This window comes from Pelobates fuscus, chromosome 5 (assembly GCF_036172605.1).
Source record: "Pelobates fuscus isolate aPelFus1 chromosome 5, aPelFus1.pri, whole genome shotgun sequence".
Lineage (NCBI taxonomy): Eukaryota > Metazoa > Chordata > Amphibia > Anura > Pelobatidae > Pelobates > Pelobates fuscus.
This window is the reverse complement of record NC_086321.1, coordinates 339509073-339536813: the sequence shown is the minus strand read 5'-3', so window position 1 is coordinate 339536813 and position 27741 is coordinate 339509073. Positions and strand designations below refer to the sequence as shown.

The following is a 27741-nucleotide window of genomic DNA, read 5'->3' as shown; positions in this document are numbered from 1 at the left end:
TGGAGAGGTTCCGCCGCCATCTTGGGTCCCGGCCCTGGGTGGCCTGTTGGTCGTTAAGAGGTCGAGGACGGTGCTCCCGGACTCGGTAGCCCGCCTCAGTTGCTTCTTTGGGGCTTTCTTGTCCATCCTTAGCACCTCGGGGGGAATAATCGAAGAAATAGGTCGCTTTTTGTAGCTTTTGGGCTATAGGGCTGCGGAGCTCTAGCAAGGCACGTCTATTCCCATCGACGGTCAAGCCACGCCCCCCTGTCACCAGTCTTCTAACGTAGTGTGGCAGTTCTGCCGCTGTGACCGCTGAGGGGATGCCCCTGATCTTGATATGTGTACGCCTCTGGCGGTCTTCCAGGGTTGCAAGCCTGAGTGACAGGGTCTGGTTTTGGTCTTGAAGCTCTTGTATGGAGGTATCTACAGTGGTTAAGTGGGTTTGCACTGTTATTATGTCCTCCTCTGAGGTTCGCACTCTCTCAGTGACTGCCTGCACCTCCTTTTTAAGTAGTGCGGAGTCCGCCGCCAGTAACCTGTGGATTTCTGCCAGAAGAAGTTTTAAATCCCTCTTTGTGGTGGGTGCTGAGTCATCTGGCTGCTCATGTTGCTCAGCTTGAGGGGTTTGTGGGGACTGTGAGCTTCCAGGTCTGTCATGGCCTGCTGCTGTGCCCATGTCCCTAACTTGCGTGTTTTCCGCGGGAGTGGGTCTGAGTTGGGCGGACCTCTGTAACATGGCCCCTATATCCTGACCTTCCGCCTGGCTTTGGGGCTTTTGAGAGCGCCTACCTTTCCCTGGCATTGGTGCTGGTGAGGCTGGCAGTGTCTGGGGTTGCGGGCTGTCTGCTCCGCTCGCGGTAAAGCTTCCCTGTATTCCTTCCAGGCTGTGGAGTGCTCGGTAGGCCTCAGACCTGTGCTTCCTCCTCGTTGTTTTTGGTGCCTGGAAAAAAGGCATCAGTCGGTTTCTCTTGCCCTGCTGGATCCGGTTCGGTGAGTGCTGTGGCTGGATTGTTTTTAGTATTGCCAATATCGGCAGGATTAGGTTTGCAAGCTGAGGAGCTTCTAGAAATGGCGTCTGATCGGGTCCGTGGTTAAGCTCCGCCCCCTATATATTACTAGTTGATCCAGCATGTAGAATTGTGTCACACAGATGACTAATAGGTAACATATTACCGGGCCTTAGAATGGCCGGACTTAACGTACCAAAGAGTAGTCAGGAATAGCCAAGGTCAGGGGATACAGAAAGAGACACAATGATAAGGGAAAGCCAGAAGTCAGGGATACCAGAATACAGGAAAGTCAAAATCAAAGCCAAAAACCATAAGAAACTTGAATCAGGAACATGCTCTCGGACAACCACTAGAGAAACCAAGACAGGGCACTGAGCAGGATGAGAACTGGGCCTAAATACCCCTCCTCTGGATCTGATAGGCAGTAACCAGCCTTTGACCCCAAAGGCAGTTATCAGGTTCCCATTTGCATAATTGCTGCTCAGCACAAACCCTTCTGTGGATTTGATTGCTGCTCGGCACAACTTTTCCTGTCAGGACAGTAAATGTTATTAATCACATTTTTATATGCGGATGAATATGTGACATTACCTTTGTCTGGGAGGGGGGACCTTGTTGCCAGCCCTGGTGGTCCAGTATGAAACCCCTGGTGGTCCGGTGAGAAGTGAACTCTACCCTGCAGTTCCTGGGGTAGAGTTCACTCTCACGAGATTGGAGCGTTGCCATAGTAACCGCGGCAACACTCTGACCTCGCGAGAGGAACCCAGCAGAGCTGCAGGATAGAGCTCTCTGGGTCCTTTCTCCCTCCCAGCTGCATCTTATTGTCTGTGGGCCAGTGGGGAGATAGTTTGCCTCCCAACCAGCCTATGAAGGCACACAGCAGAGCTGACGCTTTGATAGCGCGGGCTCTGCATGGGCCGGCAGGGGAGATACACTGATCTCCCCTGTCGGCCTCGGCCCATTTGCCCGGTATGCCCGATGGCCAGTCCGGGCCTGTTTGTTACTGATAAATCAAATATACGAATCCCCCCCTTTCAAATATCCTAAACCTCAGTGACATACGGTAAACTGTGGTTTAAATAGGTGTTTTATTTGTCTATTGATACTTTACTGTGGAGCCTCTGGTTAAGGTTTTACTTAAACCAGAGGTTATTTTTCACTATACACAGTTACTATGTAACTACTCCTGTTGTTGGATGAAAGAGAGACCCCCACTCAGTTCAAACGAGAATAGGAAGTGTTCTTAGACACATCCTTTTCAGATGGTCAGTGTTCAAAAGTTGTTATCAGGCAACCCAATAGCTCTATCAGTTTCACATATCAGAAGGTTAACTATAAGTTTATATCTCAGTGGTAGCACACCTTTGGAATTCTACAAGATTTCCCCATGAATTACCCTGTCCCCGATATGCTGGAGATGCGGAGAAGGGCTGGGATCAATCAGGCACATATAGTGGGGCTGCCCAGTTATCAAGCCCTTCTGGCAAATGGTCAAGCACAACCTCAGTGAAATATTTGATACCCCACCTCTATTCGTATTTTAAAATGTTTTACTACATGTCACACCTTTCCTATTTCCAAGTACAAAAAAATCCATACGACACCTGTTGAATGCTGCAAAATCACTTGTACCTGCCGTTAAGAAAAAAATCAGAGGCACCCAAGCCTCTAACCAGCAGAGTTGGATGGACAGGGTAGAAGAGATTGAAGAGGCTGAATACCTTGTGGCCTCCCTAAAAGGCACCAGCACCAAGCACAGAGAACAGTGGTTCCCTTGGGATGCTTCCTGTCATACAGAGGAGTGGAGGGGATGGGCTAATGGGTAAGCTTGAACCTGCATAATGGCTAGGCAGCTGAATCATTGGGGTTCTTCTGCAATTGAGTTGAGGAGTCAGTCTTGGGCATTTTGGAAGACCAAAACTAACTAAGCTGGAGGGGGCTGGGTGCCCTGGGCACATTGTGGGTTAGGAACTTCTTTCTATCTCTACTTCCCGTCATTCCCTTACCCCTCTCACTCTTAACCAACCAGAAAAAAATGTATGACTATTATGTCTATTGAACTGTACCACAATAGGACCAACTGTGGAATTGCCTTAGCAACCATACAAATCTTAGCATAGTTGCTCACGTAAATGTTGCTCCATGATGCATTTAAAAGTCTCTGTTGTACTGTTGATTGTTTTTTTCTAACTTCCTTTTCTGTCATTGATATAACTCCACTGAAAAACATGTTGAACAAATCTGTAGATTTACAAAAAAAAAAAAGAAATGAAAGCCCAGTTTCACTTGGTTACTAGGTTCAAGGCAAGTGTTGAGATTTGGACCTAAACATCCAAACTTGTCAATAACAGTAAAGACAAATTTGTTACAGGACAGATGTAAGAATGCATTCGGGACTCTAGTCTAGTTCTAGCTCCCTTACTATATATACAGAAGAAACAGAGTTCCCACATTTATTAATTTAGTCCTGATTTAGATCTCCTATATCCTTGCATGGCCCTTCTCTGGGTGTCCCCACTCGCTTTCAAGGCACGGTAGACAATTTTGAGTATCACCAGTGATGCAAATTGTAAAGTTGGGAAGTAGGTACATTGACAGATTTGCGATGCATTTTGGAAACTTGTGAGTGATTTATTAGGCTGTACACACACCTTCAGATTCTAAGCTAATAATACCATTTTAGTAAATATTTTTCACTAACACAATATGATTTACATCCTTGTTTGAAAATAAAGAGTAACTTTAATTCTGACAATTTTTAAAGGGTCACTACAAGGACCATCACCACTTCAGTGATTTGAAGTGGTGATGGTGCCGGTTGTCTGTATGCGTAGCTTTTCAGTATGAAATGCTGCACATATGGAGTTTAACCCCTTTGCTGCCAGAGGTGTAACTCTACCTCGGGCTCTGCCATTGGGGCGTCATCAGCCAGCGTGGAGCTGGCAAATGACAATTGTATGCATAATTGCATTCACTGGCTGACGCTCTCATCCAATGCATAGAAACTGGATTGGAGTCCAGCTGCTGCAGCTTTGCAGAAGCCAGACGTGTTTCACATGGCAGGAGACGAGCCTCAGAGCCTGGCAGAAACCCAGATAAGAGGGCAAAACATTTCTAAACAGTTTTCCCCATTACTGGTAAACCATGCTGTGGTACTCGTAGCATCATAACACCTACTGAGAAGTGATGCTTGGGGTAACCGTTTAAGTTTTCTATGTGGGTTGGTATTAAAACCATTTTGTTACCTCAGCTGGTAAATGTCTCCATTTATTTCTTTGTTTTATTTTTATTCAACAGCCACGGTCAATGGTTTCCAGAATATCAATACTTATCCAAAATGGCTTGATTTTAAAAAAAAATTGTCGGCTAACAATTTGAGTAAAATTTTAGTCGACTCAATATTTTTGAGCTTTAGTCAACTAAAACTACACTAAAACTAAAACAATTCAGATGACTTAAATACAACTAAAACTAAAATGGCTTTTTAGTCAAAAGATTATGACTAAAACTAAATTAAAATTTGCTGCACTTCATTGAGGGGCTGTGGAAGGGGCAAAAAAGACAGATAACCTCAAACTAAAACAATTCAGATGACTAAAATATTACTAAATCTAAAATGGCTTTTTAGTCAAAGAGTATGACTATAACTAAATTGAGGTTTGTCGCCAAAATTAATACTAATGACACACTGCACATCGATTCAGTTTTCATTTTTCCCCAGTGTATAGAACTGTGAACTCTGTAGAATTGTCTGCAGGTATTTTTACCTGCACTCTGCTCTGTCCTGTCACTCAATCTGCAAAATAAGCAAGAAATGATTGACAGCTGGGAGAGGGACCAGATTTTGAAGAGCTTTGGAAATCTATTGGATTTGTTAAAATCGGAAATCAATGGATTTGTTATTATTTTTGCTCGCATGATGTATAGATGAAATAATCAGCTCTTTAATTGAAACCTAACTTGTGTGTACCATTACAGGTACATTTTAACAGTAGTCGCTCTACGCACCTAAGTTGCCTCTTACTGACTGTCATGCCGGACGGACGCACTCTTGTGGTGCTGAGGTCCTCCTAGCTGAGCTATACTGTTTACCTTCCAATCAGAAACCTGTTTTGTGAAAGTAGGTGACATGACAAAGGGGGAGGAGTTGTACTGTAGAAAGCTACAAACCATTGTTTTTTTTTTTAGGAAAACTAAAAAGATTTAATCAGAGAGAAAAATACTGCATGTATATAAGGTCCCTAAAGCACTTTAGCTTGCTAAAAACCTTTAGGTGTGAAGAGTGTGTTCTATTTTTTTTTTGTAATTTTGGAAAAAGTGCAGATTTCAATAGAAGTAAGTTATACTGGTTACACCCTTCTGGATTTTCAAGCAGACAAAAGTTGCCTAGCCCTAGAGCACCTGCCTGGCAAAGACATCTTATTGAGCTGCATTGGGAAATCTGTGATTGGACGGCCACAGAAAGTCTGGGCGGGGTTAGAAGGGGAGGGCTTGTAAAGGCAACAGACAAGAAAACTGCAGGTTTTGCAAGCTGGTTTTAGATATACTCCCAATGAAATGCTTAATTAAATGTATGTAATTTTTTTATTTGGGCTATATCTACCAATGCAATGTGTTACTGGGCTGATCACAGAGTGAACTGAGCTGTAATATCAGTTGCTAAATCTTAATTTACTGTACAATTAAAAGGAAACACACATTGCATAAAAAAGAGTAACACATTTTAGAGGCGATCTTCATCTTATTTTTCAATTATGTAGTTTTCAGAAATGTTACCTTTTAATAAACACCAAAATCACTTGACTTGAAACAATGTAAATGGATCTTATGGCTGACTAATAATCAGCAAAGACTAGTTCATGCATTTGATAACTAAAAGGACAACTTTTACCTCCACACTATTTTGTAATATAATAATCATGTCACCAAGTTTTGAAAGGAAATAGATTTTTTTGTTAAATGTAAAAAAACAATGGGAAAAACGAATTCCTACTTTTAGTATATGAAAGGATCCCTCAGTCATTTACATGCACCTTGAGTCGGACAGTGTTTTAAAACCAACAGTTAGTCTCTATGGTCTTTCTATGCACAGAACAAGGGAAGACCATAGAGACTAACTGTTGATCTTTAAACACACCAGGCTGCCTGTCCATCACTAGGGGCAGCCTACTGAAGGGCTGTGTTAGTGCTCCTTGCAGGATTTTAGTGCCCTAATCATAGTGCAAGTACAATTCATAGTGCAAGTACAATTATTGATGTGTCTGTCCTATGAATGTCGGAGACAGTTCCCTTGTCTCCCCAAAAGCAAGACACCGGGGAACTAAGGCAGGATGGTGGGACAGTAGGGAGGCATATGTTTGTGACATCACTGGCTGCCACTAAAACTTTGGGCAGCTCCAATCTTAGGACTCATAGGACGTTAAATATGATGTGTAACCAAATCAAAAACTGATGTACAGCCACCATAAATTTTCTGAAACCATCAATTAGCTTTGTGACATATACCAATTATGATTAACAATCAAAGACTATTTATAGTAAATTAGACCAACATTATCAAATCTGGCACCCCAATTCCACCTGACGCTGTCTACTTTGCTGGGAGAATACACTTGGGAGACTGCCATTTGTATGGAGAATTGCTCGAGTCAACACCCTAACTGCGAGCTATAATCACTCAGGCTTTAGCAGTTCGGGGGGGAAACAGACGAACGGGTATATACTATACCAGAGTTTGTTACAGTTATGGGTAGGGTTAGGGGTAGGTCTAGGGTTAGGGGTACAGTGAGGGTAGGGTAAGTGGATGAGGTAGGGTTAGGGGCAGGGTTAGGGGTAGCGGTAGGGTTAGAGGTAGGGTTAAGGGTAGAGGTAGGGGTAGGGTAAGGGGTAGACGTAGGGGTAAGGGTAGGGGCAGGGTTAGGGGTAGGGTAAAGGGTAGAGGTAGGGTTGGGGGTAAGGTTAGGAAATTGCCAAAGTCTTGAATTCCTGAAGTCCCGAATTCCCTAAGCCCTGAAGTCCCGAATTTTGGAAGTGCAGAACCGAACCGAAGTGACGAATTGAAAAAAGTCCTGAAGTCCCAAATTGCTGAATTCACAAATTTTGGAAGTGCAGAACCGGACCGAAGTACCGAATTGCCGAAGTCCCGAATTTTGGAAGCCCGAACTGAACCAAATTGCTGAAGTGCCGAAGTTCCAAATTGCTGAAGTCCCGAATTTCGGAAGTGCCGAACCAAATTGTTTGCCCATGCACATCCCTACTCTACACTCTGATTTTATGGTTTTCGCTATTTTTTGTTTTATTTCTTTTTTATATACACGGAGAAAGATCTATATATATGTGTATGAGTTAGCGCACAGTGATTAGAAAATATAAACAGATTCAATTACCAAATCAAATAGGAGTCCTTAAACAATCAATACATTATATTCACAGTCCAAGTCCAATAGATAATTTTCACCTGCAAGTATTTATAAATTCTGGGAGTCAAGTCTCTCTTCAAAAACATTATGACACTCCAGAGGTTGAATCATCAAGATATACACTCTATAAAAACAAGAACTTCCAATAGCGTAATATAGCTATTTGAAGTTCTTGTTTTTATAGAGTGTATATATTCACTGAAGGGAGATTCGGAGGATAGCAGCAGCCTATACTATTTATTTACTTGAGTATTATTGTTTTAAAGGAACAGCGCCCCAGATCTAGATCATTGGAGAAAGATCTGCACCACCTATGTCCTGGAGTGGGGTTCATACCACTTCATGCTATAACTTAGGAGCCACCATTGAGGCTCCAGAATATGTGAGTGTACATCTTGATTCCTACTTACTTTTTGAACAGTCTGATAGACTGCACTATATTATTTTTATTCTGTTCTACTTTTATATATCTACGAGAAGATATATTACCTGACTGCTGAATCAATACTACACTATATCCCCAGGGGGGGATCATTCCTACTAGGCCTTCAAGTTGGAGCTGAACTTAAGCTCCTTAAAAGTGTGAGTGCACGTTTATTATTTATCAGGAGATTTTTTTACTTTTTACACTATCAGTTCCCGCTATAAATCGTCTTGTTGTTACATATATCTCCTAAGGATATCCCAAGCGCTACTCCAAGATGCTGGTTTATCTGACCTTTTACCAAACAAGATAGACACCAGATTTGGTGGTTAAGCTGTCACTTTGAACTATACCTGTATTTAACAAGCGCTGAAATTCTTTTACCTTACAAATTTAGTATTATGTCTATAAATCTGTCAAAACAGCTCCTCCTATGTCTGCCACCTTAGGATGGCAGTGGTGCGCATGGATTTTTAAGCCGAAATTATACATTAGCTGACTCTTTACAGGAAGTGTTTAGGAAGGCCGTGCAAGTCACATTGAGGGAGGTGTGACTAGGGTGCATACATAAAGTGATTTAACTCTTAAATTGTAGAGAATTGAGCAGTGACACTGCAGGGACATGATCTATACACCAAAACTGCTTCAATAAGCTGAAGTTGTTTTGGTGACTATAATGTCCCTTTAAGAACTTCTCTTCTTCTTCCATTAACTTTCGGATAAAGCAGGACTTTTTGCACTAAACGTGAAATGGTGGAGCCGTAAGAAAAAAAAGATAAGAAATATATATTTCAGGTTCAGGTATTTTGGCCTAAAATGTTGGAATTTTGGTGTAAATGTTCTGAAGTTTCCAGTTTAGTCAATAAACCCCAGCAGTGCATGTATTTTACCTCAGACACTCTTTGACAACATATAGCAGGGATAGGCAACCTTTGGCATTCCAGATGTTGTGGACTACATCCCCCTCAATGCTCTTACACCCATAATGCTTGCAAAGCATCATGGGAGGTGTAGTCCAAAACATCTGGAATGCCAAAGGTTGCCTATACCTGAATAGCCTGGGTAACTAACTCTGGTGTTTGGAACTCGCACTTACATATAATAGGTATCTAACTCCAGTGTTTAGAGCTCGCACTCATATCCAAAATAAGCAACTAGCTCTAGAGTTTGGAACTCGCCCATATTACATACAGTTCTGGGAAACTAACTCTAGCGTTTGGAACTCGCACATCTCCCCGCATGACGTATTCCACAGTGAAACGTAGCGGTGGGCGTGTCCTTGTTCATTGATACAGAGGGCCGGGGTGGTTACAGGTTTGGAGGGGGCGTGGTTTGAGCAAGCCTGGGCGTGTCCAGGTCTCCGTTGGCAACGTGTGTGGCCGGCAGGGGGCCCTGCGCCGTTGCGTAACCTGCGTATTCCCGAAGCCAGGTCTCCGCTCGCTCCCTCCCTCCCTCCCTCCCTCCCAGAGCCATTGCATTGCATTGCAGCGGCATGAGCTGCAGCCCAGTGTGAGCAGCGCGCCGTGTCTCCGTAGCTGCCGGTCTTGTTGTTACTGTCTGCGCTCGGTGCGGCCGCCTGGATCTGAGGCTGTGTGCCCCGGGGAGGATCAGCCATGGATGCGGGAATGGAGAAGGAGTGCAGCGCTCTCGGAGGGCTCTTCCAGACCATCATGAACGACATGAAGGTGAGTGAGAGCCGGGCTGGAGGGATGGGAGCTCCCCGGGGGTGTCTGCAAGGCGTGTCCTGGGAAACTTCTCCCAGCCGGGACATAATAACAAAGAGCCCGGGGGATGGGAGCGAGACGGAGCGACCCTCACTGCAACCTGTCCGCGGGCACGGCCAGCAAAGGGTTAACCACACACACCGGGCACGGCCAGCAAGGGGTTAACCACACACACCGGGCACGGCCAGCAAGGGGTTAACCACACACACCGGGCACGGCCAGCAAGGGGTTAACCACACACCGGGCACGGCCAGCAAGGGGTTAACCACACACACACCGGGCACGGCCAGCAAGGGGTTAACCACACACACACCGGGCACGGCCAGCAAGGGGTTAACCACACTCACACCGGGCACGGCCAGCAAGGGGTTAACCACACTCACACCGGGCACGGCCAGCAAGGGGTTAACCACACTCACACCGGGCACGGCCAGCAAGGGGTTAACCACACTCACACCGGGCACGGCCAGCAAGGGGTTAACCACACTCACACCGGGCACGGCCAGCAAGCGGTTAACCACACACACCGTGCACGGCCAGCAAGCGGTTAACTGGGCACAGCCAGCAAAGGGTTAACCGCACACTGGGCACGGCCACCGAGGGGTTAAACAGTGACACGATCAGCATGGGGTTAACCGTACACCGGGCACGGCCAGCATGGGGTTAACTGGGCACGGCCAGCATGGGGTTAACTGGGCACGGCCAGCATGGGGTTAACCGGGCACGGCCAGCATGGGGTTAACCACATGCCGGGCACGGCCAGCATGGGGTTAACCACATGCCGGGCACGGCCAGCATGGGGTTAACCACATGCCGGGCACGGCCAGCATGGGGTTAACCACATGCCGGGCACGGCCAGCATGGGGTTAACCACATGCCGGGCACGGCCAGCATGGGGTTAACCACATGCCGGGCACGGCCAGCAAGGGGTTAATCAGGTACTGGGCACGTTAATGAGGGACTAGTCACGGCCAGCAAGGGGTTAGACAGTGACACGGCCAGCAAGGGGTTAATTAGACACCGGGCACGGCCAGCAAGGGGTTAATTAGACACCGGGCACGGCCAGCAAGGGGTTAATTAGACACCGGGCACGGCCAGCAAGGGGTTAATTAGACACCGGGCACGGCCAGCAAGGGGTTAATTAGACACCGGGCACGGCCAGCAAGGGGTTAATTAGACACCGGGCACGGCCAGCAAGGGGTTAATTAGACACCGGGCACGGCCAGCAAGGGGTTAATTAGACACCGGGCACGGCCAGCAAGGGGTTAATTAGACACCGGGCACGGCCAGCAAGGGGTTAATTAGACACCGGGCACGGCCAGCAAGGGGTTAATTAGACACCGGGCACGGCCAGCAAGGGGTTAATTAGACACCGGGCACGGCCAGCAAGGGGTTTATTAGACACCGGGCACGGCCAGCAAGGGGTTAATTAGGGATACTGTCACCAACGGGTTAACTTGTCCTTAAGCAATGCCAGCAAGGGGTTAACCTGTCCCCGGACACGGCTGCTAGCTAGGGGTTAATTAGGGACCGTCCCCTGGGTACTGCCAGCAAGGTGTTAATTTAGGACCGTCTCCTGGCCACTGCCAGCAAGGGGTTAATCAAGGACTGTTCCCCAAGTACTGCCAGCAAGGGGTTAATCAAGGACTGTTCCCCAAGTACTGCCAGCAAGGGGTTAATCAAGGACTGTTCCCCAAGTACTGCCAGCAAGGGGTTAAAGAATGGCTCCTCCCAGTCATTGGCAACACAGGGTTAAATAAATTCTCTCAGCCACTGGCGCAACATGTGGATAAACATGGACCCATCAACTGGTAACAAGGAGTACTCCCCCAGCCATTGGCAACAAGTGTCACGTAGCGTTACAGCCACAAAATACCCATGTTCAGACTAAAAACCAGTGTATGATATATAATTCACAGGGATCATAGTGTATGAGAGACAGGTGAGTATAGGGCTTAATGTACATAATGTATAATACACTGGTTAATATTTGGGACACAGTTTGTAGTATATACTACTCAGATATGACACAGTTCATTTTGTGTAATACAGGTTAATGTTTGGCACAGAGTTTTAAAATCAGAGGACTCAGTTTATAATATATAGGTTAGCATATGTCTGGGCTCAACTTTTTATAGTATACAGTGCACAAGGCAATACATGGCGGAGTGTATGATGACACAGGGGTAAGAGTGGCAACACAGACTAGTGTATGGCACAGGGGTGACGTTAGGCAAGACATATGACAGTGTATGGCACAGGGGTCGCAGTATATAGTAGATAGAACTGTAAATTGCACAGGGGGCTACAGTGTGGATCAGAGCATTCTAGAACACATGATAGTAAGTAACTGTTTAACCACACAAGTCCCAATGTATAGCACAAGACAGTAAATTACAGTATTTGAAACGGGACATCATTTATTATAACAGTCAATAGTATATAACTCACAGGGAGAATATGGCACAGGTTATGTGTCAGACCCGTCCTGTGACAGAACACTGTGGTGTTTGAGACTAGTCTTGGTACATAGGGCAATGGACTCAGTATAAACCGAAAGGGCCAAAAATATATACAATAGACCAGCCATGCATAGACCTGCATTCCTAGTACAGTAAATTAAACAGCAAAATCTTTAGGACATAGTTCAGTGTATAATACATGCTGTAGAAAAGTACAGTATAGATGGTACAGCACGTGGCATGTAGAACAGTGTATTATAATACATAGTAAAACACTGAAGGGAAGGTGCACTGAATTCTATGTTGTGAAAAAGCAGAGTCTCTCTGATAGCTCCATATTTTACATTGGTTCCTATTAAATTCTAAAACTATATAATAGGATTTGGTACAGAACATTTGGCGTTTGTTGCACATGTTACGTTTATATAAGTGGTGTTTTGCGAATACCTGTAGTACTTGGAAGAATATTGCACAATAAAAGGGGGGTGGAGGCGTTGCGCTGCACTATGGAACAGTGCATTGTTAAAACAAAGTGCAGTGTAAGACAGTTGTGCTGTGTACGCTGCAATAAACTTGCAAACACTAACAACTTCTCCAGGGCTACAGTCTGAGGTGTGTTTAGAGTTTCACAATTTTTTTTTTTTATTTTTTTTAAATCTAGATTGTGATTTTCATACTGGCGTAATCTTTTAATGGCTGCCCGTGCTTTATAGTAAATGAAAACAATCATGATTTTGGTTTTAAAATGCAAGATTACGTGTCCGCTTACAGCGTCTTTTATGTTTCATTTTGGAATGTGTGTGTAAATGTACTGTATATCCCCTTTTTCAGATGGCTTGCCTGTGCTCTGTCGGGGCAGCCATCGTTAAGTCCTTTTTGGTTATCAGGCCAAAAACCATGCAGGTAAAGAGAGTGTACGGTCACAAGTCCTGAAGTAACGTGCAAGCAATGCATGTGTCAAAATGGACTCTCAACCAGTTTCTACTTGTTAAATTTAAGAATGGACTTTGGTCAGTCCAACAAAGCAAGAGTAAGGTGAAAGATGTCATTTTAAAGAGTCGCTGTCACTGACATAGAAGTTAATAGCGCAGCAGAGTTAAAGAGTTAGTACAAGCATCATAACCACTACAGCTGACTGTAGTAGTTATAATACCATGAGTATTCTAGTCAGATTCCACTGGGGCAAACTGTTTAGCAAAGTTTGACCCCTAATCTGTGTCCCTGCCAGGCTCCGATGCTCCCTGGTGGTCCAGTGACGTGCTTCCATCTTTTGCAGAAACCGTAAGCCGCGGTGGTCAGCTGATGCTCTCAGCCAATTCATACAATTCTGTTGAAACAAAGTTACACAGAATTGAAATTACCCAGCCTGAAGTATGACACCCCTATGGCGCTGCAAGAGGTTGACTTACACCACTTGCAACAGAGGGGTTAATATCGGCATGTGCAGTGTTTCTAATCAAAACTCTGCACGTACGGACTTCAGGCAAGATCACAATTTGAATTCACTGAAGTTGTCATGGTGCTTGGAGTGCCCCTTTAACTAAAACATAAAGATAGCTTGGCCACATTTCCTCGTTGTGGCGATTTCTCATTCTGACTACGGCGTGACTGTGCGTTTGGGAATCTAGCAGAGAGATGCCTATGGACTCGTGCGTGCTTGACATATTTTCTAGCACTGCATATGTGCGCTTGCTCCCTGTGAATGGCATTGCAATGTAATTTTCAATTACAACCAACTAGTGTTTTGCGGTAACCTTCCCTTCTGCACATGTCCCTTGCTAGAACTCAATTCATATCTTCAGTATCTATACAACTGTAAGTTATACATGAATCTTCATGTGGAGGAGTGAGTGTTCCTTGAATAGTACAGATGCTTGGTGGAAATGTGCTATTTGTGGACCGTATTCTTACAATCATTATTTTGTACATTTTGATTAATGTTTTAGTCCGCTTCATTCCTAGGTATGCCAGCTGGTTCCTTACAAAAAAGCAGGTTACTGCGAACACTGTTTATTCTCTAATATTTCTTAAGTTGTATAAATGATATATAATTGTATTTATTAGATATGTCTAAGCATCAGTCAGTTGCACAAAATAGATATTTAACAAATGTTTGTTTATTAATCATACTTATCAAATGAATGTTGTGCTATTTTGTTTTCAAACAAGGTCGTGGTCAATAGGTTTGTGTGACAAATTCTCGTAAAATAAGCAAATGGCTATTATAAGCATTATATTAAGTGTCATTATATTGAGAGTCAGTGATCAGAACTCTATGACCATCTAAGTCAGGGGTCCTCAAACTCTGGCCCCCAGATGTTGCCGAACTACAACTCCCATGATTATTTGAATTACATAGATAGCCAGAGAATCATGGGAGTTGTAGTTCGGCAACATCTGGGGGGGGCGGAGTTTGAGGACCCCTGATCTAAGTCTTGATCCAAGATATAAGGTGCTTTTCACGGGCACAGTACTTGAAACCTAACACTAGTGGTGACAGCGATGTCTTATAAAGTTTTTACATTTAACGTTACAAAATGCAGGTCTGTGTGAGATATGGATTAAAACCAGACATTGTTGTCCTGCATTGGCACAGATTTTTGTACCCATGGTATGTGTTTGCAGTTTGTCACCATGTGATACTGAAAAAAAAAAAAAGCTGTACCTCTCTTGATGTGGCACTATAGTTTAGAGTAATCAAAGCTTAATATCCCTTTAAGGACCAAACTTCTGGAATAAAAGGGAATCGTGACATGTCACACATGTCATGTGTCCTTAAGGGGTTAAATTGTATAATACAACTTATTTGATTGTATCTGTTGAAATGACAGATCCTGTCTTTGTGATCAAATTTAGTAGCCCTAAAAGAAAGAAGTTGAAATTGCAACATTTTGAACATGAATCACTCACACAAGCAGTGATGTTCTGTAACAGCTGTTGGAGTGGTCAGACCATTTGCTGTTGCATGCCGCATGTTATTTTGTCTATTAGTGCAGCCGGCAAGGAGTTAAAGCATTGGGCAGTCCTCGTGATTCGATTTAGCTAGACTGCACTTTGCTTTGCTCTGTAAATGTGTTCTATATAATTCTATGGAAATATGTGACCGATGTGTAAGGAATTTGAATCCAGAGTTGTTCTTTTTCTGTTTCATATATGAACACACTTGGTTATATACGTATATACTGTGACACGTAACCTTTGGCAAACCACTGAACTGGACGACATATATTTTGATTATTGGCTTGCCAACATATTACATCCCAACCGTTCTGAACTGAACTTCCTATGATTTGTAACCTGCTAGTCTCCAAATAACATCTGGATTGCTGAAAGTTATTGTATGAGGTTAGACTTTAAAAGGAGAGGTTACCCTTATGTAAAGGACACATTCTAATTGAGAACTTCGGTTCTTGGGTATGTTTCAAATGCTCCCTGCTGTATTTCGGCCTGGCATTCAATGGGAATGTTTTAATGTTCTGTGGATAGTGAGTGCTTGCAGGGATTCATGGGAAGAAAGTCAGGAATTTGTACAGCAAAAGTAAGCACAATATCTGTTTAACATTATCTTCTGTACTTCCCATCCTTTGTAAGCATGTCAATATTGTCAGCTCTGTAGTTAAAAGGTTAATACAAGCATCATAACCACTACAGCCTGCTGTAGTGGCTATGATACCAGAAGGACCCTGGCCAAGTTCCCTAGTGATGGGGAAACCGTTTAGCAACAGTTTAACCACTTACCTGGGTCTGTTCCAGTGCTCCCTGATGGGCTAATGACATGCTTCCTTCTTCTGCAGAGGTGCCGAACCTGAAAGCCTCTTGGTAAATATTCATTGGTTGGGAGCGTCAGCCAATGAAAGCAAAGAAAGCTGCACAGAATTGACATTAGCCAGCCTGGAACTCTAGTTACCAGCTGGCTGATGACACCCTTATTATACTGCCAGAGGTGAAGTTACACTTCTGGCAGCTGAGCAGAGGGGTAATAAGTGTTTCAAGCATGTAAAGACTCCGGGCACCATGACCACTTCAAATTACTAAAGTGGTCGTGGTTCTTGGAATTACCCTGGTTCTTGGAACATTGGTTTAAAATGAAACTTGCATATGCATTGAAAAAGATCCATAGACAATTACCCTTAACTATATCCTTAACCCCTTAAGGACACATGACAAGTGTGACATGTCATGATTCCCTTTTATTCCAGAAATTTGGTCCTTAAGGGGTTAAAGGACCACTATAGGGACCCAGACCACTTCAGCTCAATGAAGTGGTCTGGATGCCAGGTCCATCTAGGGTTAACCCTGCCTGCTGTAAACATAGCAGTTTCAGAGAAACTGCTATATTTACTTTAGGGTTAATCCAGCCTCTAGTGGCTGTCTCATTAACAGCCACTAGAGGCGCTTCCGCACTTCTCACTGATTTTCACAGTGAGAAGACGTCAGCGTCCATAGGAAAGCATTGAGAAATTTCCTATGGCCTGATTGAATGTGCGCGCGGCTCTTGCCGCGTATGCACTTTCAGCAGAGGACGTTGGCAGAGGGAGGAGAGTCCCCAGCGCCGAGGGAGCCCGGCGCTGGAGAAAGGTAAGAATTTAACCCCTTCCTCTCCCTTCAGCCCGGCGGGAGGGGGATCCAGATGGTGGGAGGGACCAAAGACCCTATAGAGCCAGAAAAACTAGTTTGTTTTCCTGGCACTATAGTGGTCCTTTAATAACTCTCTTATTTATATTAAAATATTAGTGGTCCAACTTCGGGGGGTGGGGGGGGGGGGGGCTGCTGTCAGCATTAATCACAAACTGAAATGTTAGTTACAATCATCCCATGCCTCTTAGCCGAATGCCAATGCACGGTTCAGTAGATCTTTGCAGCGAGAAGTGACAGCTCAATGGCTTTGCTGCATACAATCAGAAAGTTAAAAACTAAGGACTCTTTAATATTGTTAAAGGAACACTATAGTCACCTAAACAACTTTAGAGCAGTTTTAGTGTATAGATCATGCCTCTCAGGTTTTACTCCTCAATTCACTGCCATTTAGGAGTTAAAACACTTTTTGTTTCTGTTTATGCAGCCCTTGCCACAACTACCCTGGCTATGATTGACACAGCCTGCATGGAAAAAAACTGGTTTCACTTTCAATCGGATTCCTGCTCTGTAAATTAAACTTTAATCACATACAGGAGGCTCTTGCAGGGGATAAGAAAATCTAAATGAAACAGAACTTACAATAAAGAAAGGATAAACTTTAGATGACTCTTTACAGGAAGCGTTTAGGAAGGCTGTGCAAGTCACATGCAGGGAGGTGTGACTAGGGTTCATAAACAAAGTTATTTAACTCCTAAATGGCAGAGCATTGAGCAGTGAGGCTGCAGGGGTATGTTCTACAAACCAAAACTGCTTCATTAAGCTAAAGTTGTTTTGGTGACTATATTGTCCCTAAGTCTTTCAAATTATTTAACATTTTTGGATGCACTTAAAAATTTATTGAATATTATATTTAAAAAAAAGTACATAAATATATTTTAAAAATATCTAAATATTACCAAATTTAAATATTTTTGATAAGTTTTTGATATTTTTCAGTTTATCCAAAAATATTAAATCCTATAGAAACATAGAATGTGACAGCAGATATATCTAGTCTGCCCAATTTTCTAAATACTTTCATTAGTCCCTGGCCTTATCTTATAGTATTATGCCTATCCCACTCATGCTTAAACTCCTTCACTGTGTTAACCTCTACCACTTCAGCTGGAAGGCTATTCCATGCATCCACTACCCTCTCAGTAAAGTAATACTTCCTGATATTATTTTTAAACCTTTGCCCCTCTAATTTAAAACTATGTCCTCTTGTTGTGGTAGTTTTTCTTCTTTTAAATATAGTCTCCTCCTTTACTGTGTTTATTCCCTGTATGTATTTAAATATTTCTATCATATCTATTAAAAAAAACTTACCCACCAAAATAAAATACAGCCTGCTCTTTAGACCGAAACCTTTGAAATGCATTTAAAGCAGTTTTGGTTCTCATGCCGGTTTATTCACTAAAGTGAGACTTCATGGTGAATTCAAAGTGATTTTAAAATTTAAGTTCAAAATAACTGAACTGTAAAAATTCTCTAATTGAGCTATGCTTTCGGTTTTGCCCCTTCAGCCTTTTCACTTTGAATTCTCACTTTAGTAAATAACTTTGTCAGTGTGACCATGTCCCTTTAACATACTATACACATTCAATTAATGGGTACAATTGCTATAAAATTAATACAAAGATTAGTGTTAATACATCGGTCAGCAGAGAGAAAATAAAGGTGATGGCTAGGTAAATAAATAGCAGAGCAGTCTCTGATCTCTGCAGGTAGTCAGTCTGTCTGTATAGCTGATGTCCTTTGTATTGGAGTACTGTAGCAGTTTGTTACACTGGTCATGGTATAGATAATGTATGTTTCCCATATTACAAAATACAGATCCTAATTGGGAGGCATTTTGTTAAGCCATTGCTGATGTTATAGTGCACTTGCCACCTCCAAGTCATGCTCGCGAAATAGCGAAAGTGTAGATATAGGTTAAAACTTATTCTTACCTTGAGGTTTAATTTTTGTGTGGGCTGTGCTTATATCCCATTGTACAGCGCTACGGAATTTGCTGGCGCTATATAAATAATATGCAAGCTCCCACAATGCATAGCAGGCACATGACATACTGGTATCCTATACTGCAGAGTGTTGATTCGTGCAGCTGTGCCCACATAGCAATACTATCTATCGTTCATCCAATGTAGGGCATGAATATACCATCTTATCAAAACCTTTACATGCAGTTTGGATGCCAAAATGTTGGCTATATCATGTGACACCATGTCATTTTGCAGTGGCAGGTGCTCTTTAAATGTGATAGGGTTGTCAAAGTATTGTATGTCACAGCAGCCCTATTGCAGTCTGACAGTGTAAACATTAGATCAATATAAGTGAAAGAGTGTGCACTCACACAAGATATGTTAAAGTGATATCTCTGGGTTTATCTGTTATTTCATACTGTTGGTTTGGCTCCCTGTATAAGGAGATGATCCTGAAGGCATCAGATAGCTGCTATATTGGATAGTTGCTGCATTTTCTGTTTTATTGCTTTCATGAGTTTGTTATTGGCACGTAGTCAAACGTTGCTTGTCCAGACAGTAAAAACGTGGTTTAATTCCGAGAGAGAGATCAATCTACGTATTTCCTAGGAGTTAAAAATATTGGGCAGTTTAAGTGCTTTTTGCAAAAGGGGAATGGGAATTTACATGATTTAGCAACGTAATGATACATGTCAAAGTTTTAAGCTAGTAAATCATGCGTTTTTAAACTTTGGTGGCTACAATTTAGTGACTCTGCAGAGAGAAGAGGAATATCTCCAAGATACAAAAAAGGTTTCAGGCCCAATTGGTGTTGCCACCCCTTGGGTCCTCTACCTTTAAGAGTGCAGCGCTGTGTTTGGTGAAGGATTACAGTAAATTACCTGTGGTTCAAAGACAGGTACCCTTTGCGTTCTCCAATATAGTGAATATACAAAAGAAAACAAGAATATATACAAATGATTGTGCAGTATATTAAACACTGTGGTTGGAAATTGAGTGAGTTCACAATTATGTCTACACTCAAATTTTTTAGAGCCTTTTCAAGTGAATTAGGCTCTAAACTTGTGCACGTCTGTGTCTTTAAAGGTAGATCACACGACCCCTCTCTCCAAGTTGGATGGTGTATTCTCCTCTCCACTCTGTATATGAAAGACACAGAATTAACTAGCTTTTGTGTCTTTCATATACCGAGTGGAGAGGAGAATACACCATCCAACTTGGAGAGAGGGGTCGTGTGATCTACCTTTAAAGACACAGACGTGCACAAGTTTAGAGCCTAATTCACTTGAAAAGGCTCTAAAAAATGTGAGTGTAGACATAATTGTGAACTCACTCAATTTCCAACCACAGTGTTTAATATACTGCACAATCATTTGTATATATTCTTGTTTTCTTTTGTATATTCACTATATTGGACAACGCAAAGGGTACCTGTCTTTGAACCACAGGTAATTTACTGTAATCCTTCACCAAACACAGCGCTGCACTCTTAAAGGTAGAGGACCCAAGGGGTGGCAACACCAATTGGGCCTGAAACCTTTTTTGTATCTTGGTGATTATCTTTGTATGGTGGGCTTTTGAGGAGTACCCACAGAGTGTTTTTCAGCAGCTAAAACCTACTGTTTATACCTACTACTTAGCGCCACATATTCCACACCTATTGTGTAAAAATCAGAAGAGGAATATCTGTTTATGTTGTGCTTGTGTTCGATGAACGACATGGACACAAATTTAATGGCAAAGTAAGTATGTTTCCATCTGATTTCAATGCTCAAGGTTGCAGGTTGATAGTTGTAGTGACGTTTTATTTTATTTTTTACGCCACTCTGAGAAGGGAAATTGGGTTCTTACTGTCTCTTTAACCCTAGCAAAGCACCATGGGAATTGTAGCTGTATGCAACAGCTGAGGGTTCGACAGGGTTCTGTCCACCCTGATATGCACAGGAAGAGTAGGTCCACCTGTCACCACAGATCCCCCTTGTGCTTTTTTTTTTTTCACATTTCCTGTTATATGTATTATGAATCATGTGAAAATTATTTTATATTGATATTGTATGCAATGTCATATTGGACCATATCTTCTTATTCCTAAAAAAAAGAAAAAGTCATTCTGCATTCAGCTGCAGAGCCAAACCAGGTTTTTGTGTGCAATGATTAGAAATGTCCTTGCAGGGACACAAACACAGTCTGACCTTTAATCGGGCACTTAGGTCAGTATCCTTGTGGTTTCAATGAGTTTATCCTAGTTGGCTGCAAGGTATAGGTGTTCCTGGCCTTGCACAGGGGGGAGGGGGCGGCATTCAGGTATAATTGGAAAGTAAAATGGAAATGCAGTGTTTAGACTGATAACACTGATTTATGGGCTGATAGCGAGCAAGGCTTATGAGACGGGGTATTTAAGTATTGAAACGAAGTGTCTGTTAATGTTTCTGAGAATACCAACTAATGATTATTTTTTACTTCAACCTGCATTACCTTAACAAACAGTTTTTTTTTTTTTTTTCTATATCAGTCAAACTTGCAATAGATTCTGTCAGCCATAAAAAAAAACCCTCAATGCAAGAATCTCATTCGACAAGTTCACCATACGTCAAGATTCCTTATCAAATACTATTAAGTCGTGAAATTAGACTGCTCACGGAGAGCTGTCTGATCATGGCAGACGATCCACATGGAGTACATGTAGCAAACACTGCGAAACTGTGCCACAAATCCTCTAGGACTTCTAAATCTCTTACATCTTTTTCTGCTTGGAACTGCGGATAGGTTTTAGTTTTTTTGTTTTTTTTGCAAACCTAAACCTTCAAACTTGTTTGTCGGGTTTTGTGTGCACGACACATTGATATTCTAGGCAGAGAGGTCGGTGTCTCTGCAGGGAGCAATGTGTGGTGTATCATGTTAATAGGAAGACCTGTTGAATGATTGATATTAAAATGTTGGTGCACCAGACGTGAATGTAAATCTCCATGTGTTTTGGGTATGGTATGTTGTGATACACTAAGTATCCGTATGATAAAGAGAAGGCATTGTATCTATGTTTACTTTTTAGTGTGTATGCGCACATATTTTAAAATGGGGACAGCCATTAAGTAGATGTGCAGAGTAAGGCTAGCTAAGCATCATGTGAGTTGTTCTTCTACAACAGCTGCAGTACCTACCTTTTGGCCACTTATGCCTCGTTTCCACTGAGCGGACCAGTTCGGTACGGTACGCTATTTTGGGTGGGTGTTTCCATTATGAAAGCGAACCGTATCGATCAATTCAGGGTCCTGCTTCAGATGTAGGGCCATAGGAAATGGAACGGTTCGGTTAGGGCCGAGCTACTACACAATCCATTGATTGGTGGACAGGAAGAGCATTTTTTTTCTAAACCCCGCATGGCCCCAGAAGGTCTGACTTGCAGTGGAAACGTTCACTAGAATGGGCTGGTCCATTCTAAACCTTCCAAACTGTACCGACCTGAACTGATCCGCTCAGTGGAAACAAAGCATTATTGTTTTTTAAAACACCCTGCCAAATCACTACTTTGTGCACTCCTCTCTCACAGAGGAAGTTAAAGCCTATAATATACATTTATTGCTGAAAATAGCAAATCTGACACTTGATTATTGTGAAATGGCTTATTGTGAAATTTACAAGCCAACTTTCCATATTGCATTTTCAGATATTGAATAGTTCTATCAACGTAGTAGGGATTTCTAAAACGAGGTATTCTGATGCGACCGATATAAAGGTCTCCCTGGAGCTACGGTGAAAACATGCAAATTGGCAAAGCTTTGTAACCTCTCAAAGTAGTTGATACTGTAAAAAAACACAACAGCAAAACAGAATGAAGCCTTTTAGACCTGTTGGTTTAGTGTGGGGGAGGGAATTGTCCTGTTGCACATGCCTCCAGCTCCTGGAAGGGGAATTATAGGAAATCACACCGCTGCAAAGTGTCTTGTTTATTTGAAGATACCTCTCTGTTAATATAACACCCCTTTGATGAAAAGAATTGGACTTTTAATATAAAATACATTCACAAAGAGTTTAGTTCCATACCTCATACCTGTTAATGTATTAGATTTCCAGTGTAGCCGCTGGGTGTATCCAAAAGCCTAATTCGTGTTTTGTTTTCTGAATAAACATACAAAGGTGGTTGCTGAACCAGCTCCTTCATAGAGCTCTATAAAATAACTTACTAAAGGTGATGCAGACATGCAAGGGGGTATGACTGTGTTCTACGCATGGGCCATAAAGGTACATATATTGCCCAGTAAAAGCCTACACATACATGAGTAAGGGGCTGTTAGGATTACTGTTGTTTTAGTTCTTGCAATTAACCGTCAATGTGAATTTAATCTACTTACTACTGGAAAAGTAATCCAAAAATATTTGTGTTACGTTATATTTTTTAGTATTTTGTTAACAAAATCTTTCTCTAATATATATGTAGTTTTATCCTCCTTAACATTTATATAAATTTGTGAGAGGGCGTTTTTAACTCTCATGGTTCTGATGTTGTCTTATTTTTCTTGAAAACATGCAAAAATGCTAAATTCTCCTGCACTTTTGCCCTGCTCCAATGTCCAGGAAGTGGTGAAAACGTTGAAGGTGAACATACTGCTGTACTAGAGTTTATAGGAAACAAACACTCTCCCATATGTTGTTTTCCCACTCCTCTTCTTTTATATGGGAATGTACATCAAACCACTGGGATCATACACACACAAAAAAAGTAATTATAAAAAATAAAATAAAAAAAGTCTCTTTGGAAAACACTGGGGTTATACATTCACTTATGGAAGTTCTTCTCATTTATAGTTTTGGTTGTAGTAACGATTTATTGTACAAGACTTTTAAGCCCAACTAATTTGACAAATAAAGTAAGGATGTTTTATCAGGGTCCTCTGGTATGTGGATATACAGAAAGCTCCAAAGTAGCTTTTATTACCTCTTTCTAGTGCCTGATGATAAGAATATAGTGAAAAGATAAGCATGGACTATGTGAGAAGTGGCTGCTTTGAACAAATTAGGGGGGGGGGGGGTCTGTTTTTACAATCACTACTCTCCAGAAGTAGGCTGTTGCTGATCTTTATACAGTGCCCTTTGTCTGCTTGAGATAAAACACTCTCCAAATGTAGTGGCTCTTATGTTGCTCATATGATGTGTGAATTCTAAAAGTACTGGTTTTCTCTTAACTTTTATTCCCGAGAGAGGGTTCAGAGAGTACTTGGAAGCAACTGTCCAGATTAAACGACATCACTGAATCTGATAAAGCATTAACTCTTAAATTTGCATTCTTACCAGAAAAGTTTGTCACTCTAAGCACCAGTAGCATTCATCGCAAACGTTATGGTGTGAGGGCCCTATCCGTCATTGTGTTGCTGCACACAATGGTTTAAAACTGCGGCGATCGTCCGGTTATTTTAATATTTTGTTTAAACACATACACATACTTGTGTTACATGGCGGCGATCACTTTTCAGCCTGGAATGCCTCTTCACAAATGCAGAGCTATATAGCATTATCCAAATGTACCCAAAAGTAAAATTCACTTTTAGCAAAGCTACATATAATGCATTTAAATGTGGATTGTGTATGTATGTTGTGTATATAAATGTATTTACGATAAGCCAGGTTCAGCGTATTCAAGCGTAGCATACTGTCCCACCCTTTTTACACAACATATACTTTTTTTTTTTTAGATTCCTTTAACGCATCGTGCAGGAGCAGGAAGTGTACCCTCCTCATTTTAGTCAGCATGACAAACTCTCCTAACATCTATTTTTTTCATCATTACACATACGTGTCCTACAATATTTAATTTGGAGTGCACAACGATGAGCTGTCCCGCCCTCCCCTCCAACCTTGTTTTCATCCTCTGCCCATATCATGCTGACACATGCCTGCAAGTTGTGACTTTTTAACAATCACTTTTCAGCAGAAAGCCGTTCCCCATTGATGACTAACTGAAATAGAGGCATGTGTAGCTTTTGATCTTGAATGAGTTATCCTGGTTGTTAGGAATATTGAAATGTTAGTACATGACATTGTGTGTATTTATATCGTCAAGTAATAAAATCAAAATCAATGGCCATTGTTTATCTGGAAAGATAGAACAGGGCTTTTTATCAAAATGTATCTTTTTGTCTCCTTTTGTTTCTTGGCTTTTGAGCCCATCTTGGTAAGATATACTAAAGAGGGGATTTGATGTAATTAAGCAGTCAAATTATCTTACAAGAGACATTCACTCTTTACCCAGTGGTTAAACATTAAGACCAAAAAGTGTCTGTAGATTAATGGACGAGCAATTTGCATTCTTGTGTGGGAGAGTTTGGTGTAGACTCCTGTGTAGATGGGCGTGCATCCTTTGGCATGCCAACTACTTGAGACAATCATTCCCATCTTGCTTAGCCAGTTTGCTGGCTTAAAGTTTACACAATATAAAAGTCAAAGCAGTGAGTGCTCAAAGCCCATCTTACGCTGCAAACTCCGCATAGTGTTACCTCATCTTATACATTTTAGAAAAGGTCGGATGGTAGGAGGTGTACTTTTTGTTTATTTAAGCACGTGAGTGTGGGCATCCCACAAAATAGTTGCAGGACATTTGGTACTGAAAATGCCAGGCATTCACTTACATTCTAATTTAAAAACAAACTATTTAAAACCTTTTGGAGGGGGGTCACTTTCTCCATCTTTAACATCTAACAGCTGAAAATCTTAAAGTGAACTGTACCCAGCAAATCTGGCTCTGTAGTTCTTGTATAGCATACAATGCAGGCTGTACATTGTGCTTAGCCAAATTTCTAACAGATGTATAGATAAATTTTTATCTTTTGACTTTCGAAATTCTAGCAATAACGCTTGTATAGTTTTTAAGAACTGTAAAATTTATCTGTACGGTGATCCAGTGCAATCAGTGAGTTGTTGGTGCTGCAGCCGGTATACCAGTTTTGATGTATTTTTTTTTTTTTTTTTTTTTAAATAACCTAGTTTGGTTAGATTTTAAACAATTGGTCAATGATCAGTGTTAGCGGGACCCCCAAAATAACTATTGGGTCAAACCCTACTACTGCATTTAACTACTTCCTGTAAGTTGCATTTTGATTTCTTCATTAAACAGAGATCCTTTTGGCAGTGACAGCTGGGAAAACACATTTAAAAACAGATATGTTGTTGCTGGCATTGGATCTGTGTGGTCGTAACATACAGACACTGCACTCAATCATATGCTTCTTGATGGCGTTAAAAATACTTTTATATGAATTAGTGGATATAGATGATGCTCTGTTCAAGTATTCACCCAGCAGGCATGAAGTCCTGATTCATACAACTTTGATGAGGCTTTTTTGGCACTTTTAGTAATGATTCCACTTATTCCGAATAATCTTGCCCAAAGAAAACCATAACTGGTATTTTTCTGGGAAAAAAAACAGCAGCCCTAGACAATACACTCCATATTTCATTTAGGCAAGTATGATTTGTTCTAAACAAATGTCTATGTTGGGCAATTCAGGACCTCTCCACACCCCAAAATCACTTCAGCTATTTTAACCTCCAGTTTATAAGTGTGCTGATTTCTATGAGGAATCAACACTTTTACAAATTAACAATGGAACACCCCCACCTGTCAATCAAACGACCAGGGAGGTTTGCTGCCTCCTTCCGTTTGCTCCCCTGAGCCAACTTAAGTGGCAGGCACGCTGTAAATGAGGGTCTGCCTAGACCTTGGATCAGCTGACCTAGCTCGTCCAGACCTCAGACCAGGTGCCAGCTGGCACACTGGCACCAATTCAAAGAAAAGCCTCTGGTTATTTCTCTTCCTGGGGAGGTGAACTGTGAGGGCTTGCTTAGGCTGCAATTTGTAAGATCTAGAGCCGTTGCAAGCTTTTTTTAAGATCTACCCCCAATGAATACATGCATGTATTGATTATGGGTATATCTACTAAACAGTTATTTTAGTTATTTTAAAAACAAACAACTATTTAGTACATATACCAATAATAAATATACATGTATGTATGTATGTATACATTTTTGGGGGCAGCGGAGTATCCCTTTAATATAGATATGTACCATGAACATGTGCACATTAAACATGTCTGAACATTTTTAAGTCCTATTCTATGTATTGACAATGTTGCAGAGTTACACAATGTCTACTATGCATTGCTAAATAAGTAGTGCATCTTAATGCATAGCTAAGTTACTAATGGGAGGGGGAAGAAATGTGTGCTTAAGACTGCAACAAACATTAAAAACGTGGAATCAGGGAGACGTTCAGTTGTTTGTGCCAGCACACACATGTCTTGGTCTATTTTATTTATTTACAAATTATGATTGACACACCAACACAAATACTACTAGATTAGGTAGAAGGGTGGAGTAGTGTTTTTTTAAATTTATTTATTTTGTGGTGCCTTCTAGATGGAGTCATGCTTTTCAAACACATTTGGACCAAAGCCAAAATTGGATCACTTTACTTAATCCGATCTATAAAGATTTAGGGTGGATTAACAAATCTCACGTATTCTTGCTCCGTTTAATATTTGGTTAATTTTCAGAGGCCTTGCTTCCACTAGCTGGGCACTCTCAATGTGATTAGCGAATTACAATGGTATTGTGTCCTCTTTTTGCTTGCTAAAACATTAACATAACACCAGGTCTCATCAAAGAGAGATCGAGGAGGAACATCACATAGACCTGACCCAGCAATCCTTTCAAAAATTTACTGGTGGGGAAAAAAACATTTCTTGCAAATGACTTTTATTTCAAAGATTCCTGGTTGTCTCGTACAGTAAAAGGATAATACCAAAGGTTTTCATATAAAAGTCATCTAAAATTTAAAGTTAAAGAAACACTCTAGAGTCAGGAATACAAATGTTTATAGCTGTAAAAACATAATTAGGTCCCCGGAGTAAAAGCATTTAAACACACCTTTTTGCCAGGACAGCGCCGGTCTTGCGTCCTTGGCTGAGATCATCAAAATTGAGTATCTTATAGGAAAGCATTCGGAGGCTATTACATTGCTCTAAAAATCAGCATCCCATCATAGAGATGCATTGAATCAACACACCTCTAAAATGTTCAGTGCGTGGAGACACTGAATATCAGGAAGCAACTCTAATGGCGGTCT

At 41.7% G+C, this 27741-nt stretch overlaps 1 protein-coding gene across 5 annotated transcripts in view; it reads left to right on the top strand.

Annotated features, from left to right (window-relative positions):
* Positions 1 to 9292: 9292 nt before the first annotated feature.
* The window catches only part of LOC134611668 (protein MTSS 2-like), a 137572-nt gene continuing 119123 nt past the window's right edge, over positions 9293 to 27741 (top strand). For all 5 annotated transcript variants that reach the window (XM_063455786.1, XM_063455783.1, XM_063455787.1 and 2 more), the window contains exon 1: positions 9293 to 9520. In XM_063455786.1, coding sequence (XP_063311856.1) covers positions 9449 to 9520 — 72 coding nt within the window. In that variant the 5' untranslated portion in view covers positions 9293 to 9448. The remainder of the gene's footprint in view (positions 9521 to 27741) is intronic.